Consider the following 13,143-nt stretch of genomic DNA (forward strand, 5'->3'; position numbering starts at 1 on the left):
ATGCAGGAGAGAGAGTTTTGTGTCCTAAGTCATCAATTTCAGCTCGCATCTGAGTTGCACTTCACTATGCGGTACCTTGAAAGAGATGGACTACAAAATTTAGCACAGGTGATAAAATAATTGGGCCGAATTAAAGGCACCTGCTTTGTTTAAACTCACAGCTGTGAAAAAATCAAACAGCGAAATCGTTTTCGAATCGAATGGCTTTGTGCCCAAAGTCACTAGATCAAACCTTTGTCGCCGTGGCAGCATTTCATTGGAGGGGAAAGGCAAAAGTACTTCTCTGTTGTGCGATGTTGCTGCACTTTGAAGAATCCTAGATAATCAGAGTTCATCCAGGTGCCTCCATTGTCCTTATAGCCAATGTGTAGCTTTGGGGAATTGGAACTTCGCATATTAAATTTTACCATACTATACTCTACGCTACCATGCTTTTACTGGGGCTGCCTATGCTGTAGCAACCATGCCAACAGACAGGTTGTCCTGAACCTGGTCGTCAGATGTGGCTTCTGCCTCATTCAAAAACGTTCCATTCATGGGCACATACGAAATATTTTTTGGTGGCATCCGTAATGACACCAAAAAAAAAGATTGGGAAAACTTGATTTGACCTATGATATGTGCAATGGGGGAGACACTGGCACACTCGTGTAGACCACTGATGGTTTTGCCATGCAGACCTACTGGAAAATAAAAATTTCGATTGGAAGGGGCAGATGTAGTCCTAGTAAAGCCAATTTCAATAAGCCACGAATGTTGAATATTGTCTGATATACCCATTTGTTGAAATTGTAATTTATTTAAATGATTGTTCGAAAATTGCAAAGTTGGTTGTGGTTTAAATAAATTTTACACATTTGAATGGGATACAGCGCAGAGTACTGTGATTCACAGACATGAAAGGCAGTGGACAGCACTTGTGTTTTGACAAACGAATAGTTTTAAGGAATTTGAGATTATCATAAGACATTGTTAGATTTGTAAAGAAAAGGAAGTCCTCGATAAATCTTTGTCAGTTCACCATTGTAAGCATTGTGAACGTAAACTTGTAGTATGATTAAAGTATGTAACTAGAATAAATGCTAGCTGTGCTGTGGCAGCAAGCAATTTTTCACAGATGTTTTCATTCTTTCTGACAAAGCCAAGCAGCCAGAGGTGAACCTATACTTGCCAAGGACTGCCAGTGATAGTCTGAAGTGAACTGCTTTTGAAAGATTGCTAGTTACAGTGCACGAACTTGAGCTTGAACCCCCGTGTGAACATAGTAGCACAAACCACCTTTACAGGCCAAGGTGTTCAAAACTGGGTTTGCCCCAAAAGGGCACAGCAGGGTTTGCAGAGCCTCTTCCAAGTGTACACCTTTAAAAAGCTGTGCACCTATAACCGGGCATCGCTTGTACTCTTCCTTGCCCGGCTGTGAGTTTCGAACCAGTTACCTCCCCAAGCTGAACCATCCATCCCCTCTCTCCTATATGTGGAGAGCGTGATTCTACATTGCTACCTGGTAAACAAGGCAGGTGCGCTGTGCACAACGATGCAGAACAGGAATATGCTTGTAAGAGCCGATTCTGTAAAAATGCACAGGCTATCAGTGTGATTAATACGGATGGGAATGTGTTAGCTAGTGGGCTCCGATTTCGTGAGTGCAATGACTCGTGGCGCCGCCCTGCGCAATCACGCAAACTTGCGTGGGTGGGTGGACGGGCGGATGGACAGGCAGGTGAGTGGATGGGTGGGGGGATGGATAGATGGTGGAAGTTAAGAGCGCCTCCTTTGAAACAGGTTGGTGGTAGTCACCATGCTCACCCTTTCTTTTTATGCTTCTTGATTTAGGCAGCTCTTCAGCTTTAACGACAAATTTTATACCTGATATTTTTAAATGCCCTTTTTTAATTCAGATTTAGCATCAGGTGTTTGTAGCACCCTATATACAAAAGAAAAAGGCGGCGGATCCCCTCAGAGAAGGTCCTTCAGCCAATAGTGTTATTGGGCAATTTTTGTGAACCCGCGAGTTTCCGATTAGGGTGCAGTGAACACTCTTCTGCCACATCCTGCCTTGTCGCAAGAATCGGTAGGCACCATTGGCTGCACGCGAGTCTTTTTAGAGCAGCTGCTGTTTTTTTTTTTTTTTTTCGAATTGTATTCGACTATAGTGCCACTGCATGAGAGGCTGGCATTTTAATACTAGAAGTGAACTGCTTGTTATGATTCCAAATATTTAAAATCATTTGGGATATTGCCTAATTCTTTGAAATTAGATATCAATTGCGTTTGATGAAGGATAGCGGGTAGCTTTCATGCCCGACGTGTGCAAGCTTTCCCTTGTATCATGCAAGTGGCCACGCGTTCTTGCTTGGACTGCTCGGTGCGACCACACCCAACGGCACTGGCCGACTGCCCGCAACCAGATAACTGCATGCCACTAGAGGCCTTACTTATGCTCCTGGATGAAAAGAGTGTCCTTATTGAGAGACGTGTCCAAGTCTGAGAAACCTCATCCCGTACTCCGACATTCCGAAATCGCATAATTTGCAATCAGTCGCAGAAGAAGTACAATTGTGAAGTTATCCCAGATCACATTATGTGACTATCAAGATCTCCTGAGATATATCTGTAGGATGTTCTGAGTATTTTGTGATTGCACTATAAACATATGTGTTTCATATAAGACTTTACATATGGTTAAAAAAAGGGTAATTAAATTTTCTAGTCGATTCTTTTAACTGTCGTATCAAGTGTTCAGAAAAATTAGCTCGAAGTGGTACAATTAATGATTAGGAGTAACTAACTTTTTTTTTTATACCAGCTAGGAGGTACTTTCAAATTGCAACAGTGAGCTTCCGGTGAAAAAACGCCAAATAAGATTTGAAACGACAAGAAATGCATTTTCAGCACTGCAGCTCTGGCAATTCTGGCTGCTTTCGACGCGCGAAAGCGAAACCTAGCAGTCGAAGCGCGCAGTGACGCACCGCAACATCACTGGGCGAACCGAGCCGCGGTTGCTGCCCTTCGCGAAATACACGCCTGGCACTGCGTCATGGTCTGGCATAGATCTTGAGATATCACCAACGCATTGCGGACGCTGTTTGTCATGGCCCTGACCGAGTAGCGCTGACGGATCAGCCCTCCCACCTTACTTCAGGTTTTGGCTCTCCCAGAGCGGCAAACAAAAAGAAAAGCAGCTGCAAGCGTAGATATCGCGCAGCTGGATGTTTCAAGTTTTCTTTTTCACTCAGTAAGGAGTTGCACTTCTGACCTTTCACTTCTGCTCTTTCGCTATATTTTTGGATGCGCCTTCTGTTGCCGCCAGAAAATTAATTCCAGAATGGCTCCGGCAGTGCAGTACTTTTAGGCTGCTGAAAAGATAGATATTATTATTGCCTGTATCAATGCAAAATGAAAACAGCAGGTTAGTAGCACATTTATATACAAGTCCAAGCATCCTGCTTCTCGTGTGCCTGCGCAACCAACTTTCAAGAGTATCGCCAATAGATTCCGTACAGCTGGACCTGTGCAACAGCAAAAGAGTAAGCGCAAAGCACCAGCATCCGAATCACATGATACAGCTGTGATGACGCGGCTAGAAACAATATGGAAGGGAACACGGGAGCGCATGGCCTCCACGCTTTCAAATGCGCTGTCCCCGACAGGTGATTAAGAATCAGTGGCAAAGACGCATCCAAAGTAAGTTTGTCGGCTGCTCTTCCTGAACCTTGGTTCTACCAATTTTCATCTTGCGTTGATGGCAGCGCTTTGCAAAGCGCGGAGACCACGCGTTCCTGTGTTCCCTTTCATATTTCTTCTAACTGTACGTCGCCGCGAAACCAGAAGCTAGCGTGCGTGAAATCGCCCAAGCGGCCGGTGCCAGTACTCCTACTGTTTGGCGGCTGCTGTCGGTGCACAGATACCATCCTTACCGTATCTATCTGCATCGGGAATTGACGGTGAGTGACTACCAAAAAAGGTTTGACTTTTGTAATTGCTGCTTAATCTAATGTGATCAGAACCCTGACATCTTGCAAAATATCTTGAAGACTGGCGAGGTTCAATTCAAAGGAAACGAGGTGATCAATGTGCATACATATAACGCAACGCTACTGTTTCCAAGCGAACCCGAATTGGCTGCGCCCACACCACAATCAGGTTCGGTGGTCGGCAAATGTATGGTGCTGCATTTTCTGGGGTCGCATTGTTGGCCCTTATTTTATTGAGGGCAATCTCACTGGAAAGAGTTATGCTGGTTGACATAATAAAGGAACTGTGTGTCCAATTTTGTTTCCGAGTTGCCACTGAACGCTTTGAGATCAATGTGGTTTCAGCATGATGGAGCACCTCCACATTCGGCGACCCGGGCTGTTCATTTCCTGAACAGCTCCTTCCCCGAACAGTGGATTTAGCGCGGCGACCAGCTGTCTGGCTACCGCGTTCGCCAAACTTACTGCTCGGATTACTAAAGTGCAAGGTGTACGAATCAGAACCGGCGAGCTTTGACGACCTAAATAAAACGTAACTTGAAAATGTCCCCCAAGAAATGATCATGCGAGCAGCCAAATCTGTGAAAGATCGCTTGCTGATATGCATCAAAATGTCACTTCGAGCATGTACTTTAAGGACTGATGCGCGATGACTGTTTCTGCGTGGTTGGCCTTGAGATACACAACTTATAAACTATTTTTCAAAACATCTGTGTTTACCGTTCCGATACTCATTCTCACTTGTCATCGAAACTGGGTGGCATATTAAGAGAAAATTTGTGCAGTGATCAAAAGGTTCTACACTAAATCTTGTCAAACACAAAAAGTAACTAATTTCATCGCGAAGAGTAACTGCATCACCTTAGAAATCTTGTCAAACAAAAAAGTAACTAATTTCGTCGCGAAGAGTAACTGCATCACCTTAGAACTTTGAGGAAAAATTTTCTTGCTCTCGAATGTATTTCCATAAAGAACTGAGATCCTGTCCGAAAGATTGGATATAGACCATTGGTGCATAGACCAGTGCTCAAACAAACTTGTCAGCCGGCCTCAAACAGCCGTTCGTGCAGTGAAAACCAAAAGGAAGTAAAAACGGGATGCCGCCAAATAAAATACCCCGACGGCAGCTTCCGGACGGCTCGGTTCTCCCGACGACGTCACGAGTATATCACGGGCGACGTCACGAGCATCGTTACGAGCAACGTTGGTCACGACTGCGTCACTCGTGGGGGCGCTTCGTCTGCTAGGTTTCGTTTTTGCGCGGCGAAAGTACTGCAGTGTCTAAGAAATATGTGCTTTTTTTGTCGTTTAAAATCATGTTCGGCATTCCCTTACCGGCAGCTCATAACTTCAATTTTATATTACCTCCTACAAATAATTAAAAAATTAATTAACTCATTTTAGTTACTTGTTGAGGTAATTGATACCCTTTAGAGCTCCTGACTTTTCTCGACACGCAATACAACACTTCCAAAATATCGGCATGAAATTTTAATCTACCCTTTCTTTTTTTAAATTGTGTAAAATCGGTGAAACATCCTGTATACATACATACGGTCGTGAGATAAAGTGGAGAGACTAAGCGATTTGAAAAAATTCCCCGTAACCTTCTTCTGACAGTGAAGCGGTTATTTCTGAGATATGCATAAGATACGTTCCCAAATACGCTTGCCATCATGCCTAAGCAGTTTTGTGTGACATCTTTTTTACAGAAAAAAAAAAAGCAATCGTAGCGGTTCGCGTGGTCTCTGCACTTTTGCACACGGGTGTACATACATACATACATACATACATACATACATACATACATACATACATACATACATACATACATACATACATACATACATACATACATACATACATACATACATACATACATACATACATACATACATACATACATACATACATACATTTTGCAAGCAAGGCTATGTTGCGCTGCATCATAGTGTGATAGGCTATAAAAATTTTGTCACCACTGATAATGCTGATGACCCTCGGGCAGTATCCCGCGCGATGAAACTTCGATCCAGAAATGCGCGCGCTATGTTCCTTCCCGTTACATAGTGAAACAAAATTGCTAGCAAAAGGGTTACATAAAGCGCAGTGAATGATGCAATATGTGGCTGCTGACAGCTTCGTGCAACTATGGTGTCGCACACATATCCATGACGGCACTAATCTAGAAAAAAAAAAAAAAGGTTTTAGGGCAGCGTGTGACATTTGCAACACGGGTTTTGAAAACGAAAATGGGCGATTTTTCACATATCCTACATTGGTTTAAGTTTGGTCCAGGCAATCTCTCTATCTCTTTTACATTCTTTTTTTATTTACATGAGAGGACAAGTAAGATAAGTAAAATGGGCAATTGGTTTGATATCGTTTTTATACATGAGGTAAAGAGTGATGAGGCAACAACAACAAAAAAGGAAGTATTTTGGCCATTTCTAGCTGAATACAAAGTCTGCTAGTCGCACTCTATGGGATGCATTTTATCCTCGACAAATACCTTATCCTTTCTTATCTTGTATGCAAAGAGAACACAGAGGGGTGAGTCCTAAGTTTCCGCTTTGAGATGTATGGCGAGTTGTGTTTGATTCATTGGTGTGTCTTGCGAGGCGTGGGGTTATCTTTGAAAACTTCGGTGCTCTTTTGGGTTATCAACCTCTCGTTGGAGCGATCAGGGGGGAAGGGGGGGGGGGGGGGGCTTTAACTGCGCGTTTAAGCCTAGCAGTGCTACTAAACCTAGCCAAATCACCGAGAAAAATTCAGAAATGCTATCTTCTACTACTGAGACTGGGGGCCTAGATAATGGGTCATCAGGACCGGAATATTTATTCTACCCGTATAACTGGTTTGGTTTGTGGGGTTTAACGTCCCAAAGTGACTCAGGCTATGAGAGACGGCGTAGTGGAGGACTCCGAATATTTTGATCACCTGGAGTTCTTTAACGTGCACTGATATCGCACAGCACACGGGCGCCTTGCTTTTCGCCTCCATCGAAAAGCGGCCGCCGAGGACAGGATTCGATCCCGCATCCTTGGGAGCAGTAGTCGAGCGCCGTAACCACTGCGCCATCCCAGCGGGGACCCGTCTAACTGGTATATGGAATGATATAGGGCATATGAGGTTTAACTTCCGAAAGCGACATTGGCTATGAAGGGCGCGGTAATGGAGGGCTCCGGTAATTTAGACCGCCTTGGATCCTTTAACGTCCACAAATATCGCACAGTACATGGGCGCTGTAGCTGATGGAAGCGAAACACCAGGAACTTGTGTACTGAGCGACTCCAGTGATCGTTACTCCCATGTCCGTCTAGACCAGATCTATGTTTCCGCTGGACTTGTTCCTTTATGCAAGTCGGAAAGCGTTAAACTTGTTTTTCTTTTTTTCTTTTTTTTTTATGACAACATGATTATTGTGACTGTCGATGAGTGTGCTTGCCTAAATTTAAACCTTAATGGGCTTTTTGGAAAGTAAATGGTTTCTGATAAGCAGCGAAGCTATCCAAATAAGCGTAAATGTATTTCATACTTGCTTCTCCAGGATGCATTTACATGCATTTTAGGAGATGCTCAAGCAAGAGTCACGAGGCATAGTGAACAACAGTTCGGATAAGGTGTTACTTAGCTGAAGATATAAAGTTGCAAAAAAAGGACTTTATAAACTCTGAGATGTTGAATATGAGGCTGCTGGCTCGTACACTGGAGGATTTGCCGGTCTGAGGTGCCAGCTTGAGTGGCCCTTTGCCCTTAGCAGAAACAGGGGATGTCATCGGTCAGCTGTCACTTTCAAAGATTCCTGAGGCCGTATTTCATAAACTTCCATTTGGTCCATTTTGGATCCATTTTTTCTTAAGGGGGGGGGGGACTGGGGGGGGGGGGGGCGATGGAGCTGCGGCTGGCAAACGTCCGTAGGAATCGAACTGGCCATTTGCTCGTCGAGCACACCTCAGCGCAGGCCACATGACTCAGCCAGTGGGGTCAGCCGCAGCGGCGTAATTCCGTTCTCTCAATGATAGGATCCCGCAACATATCTTTCTCCTCACTGGTTGTGCGATGACTATTGCTGAGAGATGCTTCTGAAGGCAGGAAATGATTACGGTGAAGGTAATTTCGTAGTGTAACCGTTGCCGTACCGTCACCTCCTGGCTCTGTTCTCGGCTGGTTTTGCGGCAAAAACATCACTCAATACAACCTTAAGGAGAACACAACCCAGGGATTAAAAAAAAAAAATAAAAATAGCACTCATGGGATTCGAACACGCGTTTTGGGTGCTAAGACACATAGTATTAATCCATTGCGCCCACAGAAGCATTTGTTTTTCTTTGTTGTATGGAAAAACTTCCATAGAAGCAATGTAAACAGCAAGCTTATAAATGCGCTCTTATTCGTTTCGACAATATTTCTGCTATTTGTCGCCACATGGCGCTGCTCAGAGGACCCTAAATAGAACTACTCATAAGGACAAAAATTAAGGAGATTAAAGTAGCAAAGCGCTGGAATGGAAAGAGGAAGCCTCGGAGCTGGTGGAATAAGGGAATCAGGGAAGCCATTGAACAACGGAACGACGACGGGCAGCTTCAAGGGAACACCGAGAGGCAAAGAAAGCACAGTTGTCTCGGGAGGAAATAGACCAAAAATGGAAATCGTATCGACAAAAGAAACTGGATGTACAGGCCCTCGTCCAAAGTAAAATAAAGCAGTCCACCGATCGCTGGATAGCTGAAATACAGTTCAGTTCAGTTCAGTCGTTCAGTCGTGTCCGACTCTTCGTGACCCTATATGGACCATGTCACGCAGCTGAAATACACGATCCCACTAAAGGCGGATCAAGGAAATTCTGGAACCATATAAGCTGGCTAGATAAAAAGAAAGAAAGCAGGAACGGATTTAAGATAACGAGGATATTTGTTTAAAGGGAGACAGCGCAGTTATCTACATTACATCAGTTATAGCCGAGTCATTTAAGAGCGACAATAGGGTAATCTCCAGAAATCAGAAAGCAACACAAGATAGCCGAATATAAAGCTGCTTTGAACTGAGCAATCTAAACTGGGAAAAGGCGGAAAAAAATATTCCTAAAAACACATCTACAGGAATAGATGAAATTCCGATGAAGCTGATTAATGAACTTACTCCAAGAAGTAAGGAAACATTGTTAAAATCTTTGAAAACAGTCATAACGAATAAGAAAATTCTGGACAGCTGGCGGCAGAGTAAACTGAATTTGATTTATAAAGGGAAAGGAGATAGTATGCACATAAAATTCTACAGGCCAATTACCATAGCATCTGTTATGTACAGGTTGGCCATGCAGGCGGTGAAATTAAAGTAGCAAGCATGGGTAGAAAGTAACAAGATACTCGGAGAACTTCAGAACGGCTTTAGAAATGGTAGGCGCTTAGATGATAGCCTGTTCGTGCTTACCCAATGCATCGAAATATCTAGAGTGGAAAATAGACCTTTGTATTTGGCCTTCCTGGACATAAACGGGGCGTACGACAACGTAAACAGGGAACTCCTGTGGAACATATTAAAAGAAGGTATCGGTTATGAGATAATAGAGTTCCTACAGGAAATATACCGGGATAACAAAGTAGAAATTACATGGGAAAGGATAAGAAGTACTGAAGCTGTCAAGGTATGCAAAGGATAAAGACAAGGTTGTCCTCTATCACCGCTGCTTTTCATGCTTTATATGATAAATATGGAACGGAGGATACAAGAAAGTAACCTAGGTTTTAACCTGTCATATAGATTAGGCGGAAAGGTGGTACAGCAGCGCCTCCCCATTTTAATGTATGCAGACGATATTGTACTGATAGCAGATAGCCAGGAAGACTTGCAAAGTCTATGTAACTATTGCGGAGACAAAGGGGATGCTCTAGGCTTCAGTTTTAGCGCCGTTAGGCCGGGTCTGATGATTTTCAATGGCTCAACTGATCAGGGTCTTAAAATACAAGGCCATGAAATACCCAGAGTGGCGGAATATAAATATATCGGGGTATGTGTAAACGAAGGATCGACATACATTGAAAAGCTGGCAATCACTTAGGGCAGAAGGGCGAAGAGATGCCGGGGTAATGAAGCATAGGGCATTGTGAGAATGCAACAGGTATCAGGTGCTGAGGTGTATTTAAAAAGGGATTATGGTGTCCGGGCTTACTTTCGGAAATGCGATTTTGTTCCTAAAAGCAGAGGTACAGTCTACATTATCTTTCCCACTCCCCTCTTTAATGCCTTCGGGCCCTGAGGGTATATAAATAAATAAATAAATAAATAAATAAATAAATAAATAAATAAATAAATAAATAAATAAATAAATAAATAAATAAATAAATAAATAAATAAATAAATAAATAAATAAATAAATAAATAAATAAATAAATAAATAAATAAATAAATAAATAAATAAATAAATAAATAAATAAATAAATAAATAAATAAATAAATAAATAAATAAATAAATAAATAAATAAATAAATAAATAAACCAGACAGCCGTCGGACGATTGGCACTGGGTGCCCACGGCAAAGCCACAAATGAGGCGGTACAGGAAGATATATGGGCTGGGCATCTTTCTAAGTATGGGAAGCTCTGAGTAAAATATTATATGAGGAATGTCTGAGGAAATTGAACAGTAACAGGCGGGCAGCTAAAGTATTTAAATACCTATATCTAAAAAGCGTTGACTCACAATGGAGGAAAAGAACTAGGAAACTAACCAGTAAGTATGCTGGTCACAAGTGCGAAGAAATAAAGAGCGTTAAGCAACAGGGGAAACACAGAAGGTAAAAATTGGATAAATTCTGTAGAAAGAAACAAAGTGTAGAACTATACCGAAAGTGGAAAAGGCAGATCAGGAAGGAAGCTTTCTTTGATAACTAAAGAGGCAGTGCCCTACTCTTTGCAGCTAGATCAGAGTGCCTTAGAACACGCAACTACAAAAAGCAATTTAACCAAGAAGATGACACATGTGCAGTATGTGGTAAATCCATAAAAACAATGGAACATTTTATACTTGAATGTGATGGTATCCATCCGGATGTCGATGCAAGCACAGTCACTCTTCCTGAGGCCCCGGGGTTTAGAGGTACCAGTGGCGGGGTGAATTAACCTGTGGTGGAAGCTAGCAAAAACCTATTGGAAGATTGGTGGCTTAAAAGCAGAAAAGTGACATAATGTTAGTAATGTAGAAATAAAAATAATAATGGAATGATTGTATAGTTAACCGATCTAAAACAATAATTAAGATCTAAGGGAAAAAACAAACATGATAGCAACTGCTACCACCCCGTTTCAAAGGGGAGGCTCCTATATTCCATCCATCCCTCCATCGTTGAGAGAAAGGAATCACGCACCGCTGCGTGCAGCGAATAACAATGGCTATCGCCGGCGGTGCGACCAAGGAGGTTATTTTTTTTTTTTTTTTTATAACCTCCTTGGGTGCGACCCACCGTCTTGTAATTTCTGACAGGCCGCTTGTTTTCGTCTCAAACTGCCGTCAGGCTGACGCCCGACCAAATCAGATAGGAAATGTAAGCTTATGGAATACGCCCTTGGACCTGATGGCTCTTTTAGAGTTTTATAAGCCCTTTAAACATCTATTGCACCCGGTTCTACTTTATACTTTCACGACGAGTCTAGACATCACAGTCCTGCAGCAGTAGTTCACTAAAAGTTACGTTGTAATAATTTTCAAAAGCAATGATAAAAAAAAATCAATGTGTAGAAGGCTGTATAGGGAGCTTGCATGAAGCGATGCATGCCGGGTAATCCGCCATGATGTTGTCGCTGACAGCAGACGACGAAACACATCACTCACATTAGCCTCGTCTGCATGGTCGCGTAGTGCGCGCAGACGATGCTGGCGCGATCAAACAGGCCCACTGTGGGTTCTTCACAATTCCAAAAATACGTATGTACGAGTGCGGGAAGGCAAAGGATTCCTCTAGCGTCGCCGACGCGAATGGCTCGCACGGGCCAACACACGGAGATTGACGCCAATCCGCGAAAGTATCAAACTACTCGCCAGAACTAGAAGTCATGAATATTGGCGATGCTGGCGATGTCGATGGGCGGCCACAGGTCCAGACGCATACTACAGCCAGTCGTCTGCGCCTAGCGTGAACAGGTCCGCGCCGCACTGCCTTTCTTCATAGCGCGCCCAATTTTTCGGGCACAGCGTCGACGCGTACGTTCCTCACTGATATCTTGCAAGATCTTGCATGCACGTAAGGACAGCGCACAAAAAGCCGCTTGTTTGCTCAGTGGACCGTCGAAAATGACAAGGCACTCGCTCCATTCAGCCTGGCTGCCCTTCCCGCCGTCTGCTGCCAGCGACAACATCATGGCGGATTACTTAGCATGCATCGCTTCATGCAAGCTCCCTATAGGCACATTACGCTGTGAAATGGTGCCTGTAACCGTTTTTAAACGAATAGTATTGAATCGACTACAGTTAGCGATGTCAGTTGTCACTGTACCTCACCAGAGCTTGAGAGGTGGCTCCATTCAAACGAGCATGCATATCGTCCGAAAAATTTAGTTTTGCGGAAGCTCTCAAAAGCAACTGGCAATGTTTCAAATTCACTTTGACAACAATCCTCTCTGTCACCATTCCTCCTTCTCGCATTTAGAGCTCGTCAATGTTGGTTAAACAGTCCATGGTGGGGAACGCCTTTGGTATAAAATAACTGCTGTATATTGTAAACGATTTCACAGTCTGTGTTCATCTTTTCCTCTACCAAGCAAAAGAGTCTATTATCTCTACTTCTATTCGCACTTTACTTAAAGCTGCTGTGTATAAGCATTCTTCATAATTGTGCCATCCGAAAATTTCTCACCCTGGGTAACGAGCTCAGAGTGGTGGCACATGCCAATAACCTAGAGTTTGTCTGCCGGCAGCGTGGTTGAAGTTGGTTATTTCACAGAGTAGTTCGGCTCAGTTTCTGGAGCCCATGTGAATGGTTGAATCAGTAAAGCTCTATGGTATTAAACTGTGGTGGTATGCACCATCCGCATATGCTAGTGTTGTAGGACGTATGCGCCGCCCAAGTACCTTGGCGTCCAATTAAGTGCATACAAGCAGAGTTGGACATTTGAAAGGTCCCGTATTGTTGTAGATTCGTGAGGGAATCTGCAAACAGTACGAAGAGGACGA

The 13,143-nt window shown here is 43.3% G+C and overlaps 1 protein-coding gene across 1 annotated transcript in view; it reads left to right on the plus strand.

The window, feature by feature from the left end:
- Positions 1-1,748: 1,748 nt before the first annotated feature.
- Positions 1,749-13,143, plus strand: part of LOC146206489 (ELMO domain-containing protein 3-like) — a 33,437-nt gene continuing 22,042 nt past the window's right edge. The window contains exons 1-2 of the mRNA XM_084609482.1: positions 1,749-1,782; positions 3,829-3,944. Coding sequence (XP_084465608.1) covers positions 1,749-1,782; positions 3,829-3,944 — 150 coding nt within the window. The remainder of the gene's footprint in view (positions 1,783-3,828; positions 3,945-13,143) is intronic.

This window comes from Amblyomma maculatum, chromosome 1 (genome assembly GCF_055883805.1).
Source record: "Amblyomma maculatum isolate TAMU_Amacu chromosome 1, ASM5588380v1, whole genome shotgun sequence".
Lineage (NCBI taxonomy): Eukaryota > Metazoa > Arthropoda > Arachnida > Ixodida > Ixodidae > Amblyomma > Amblyomma maculatum.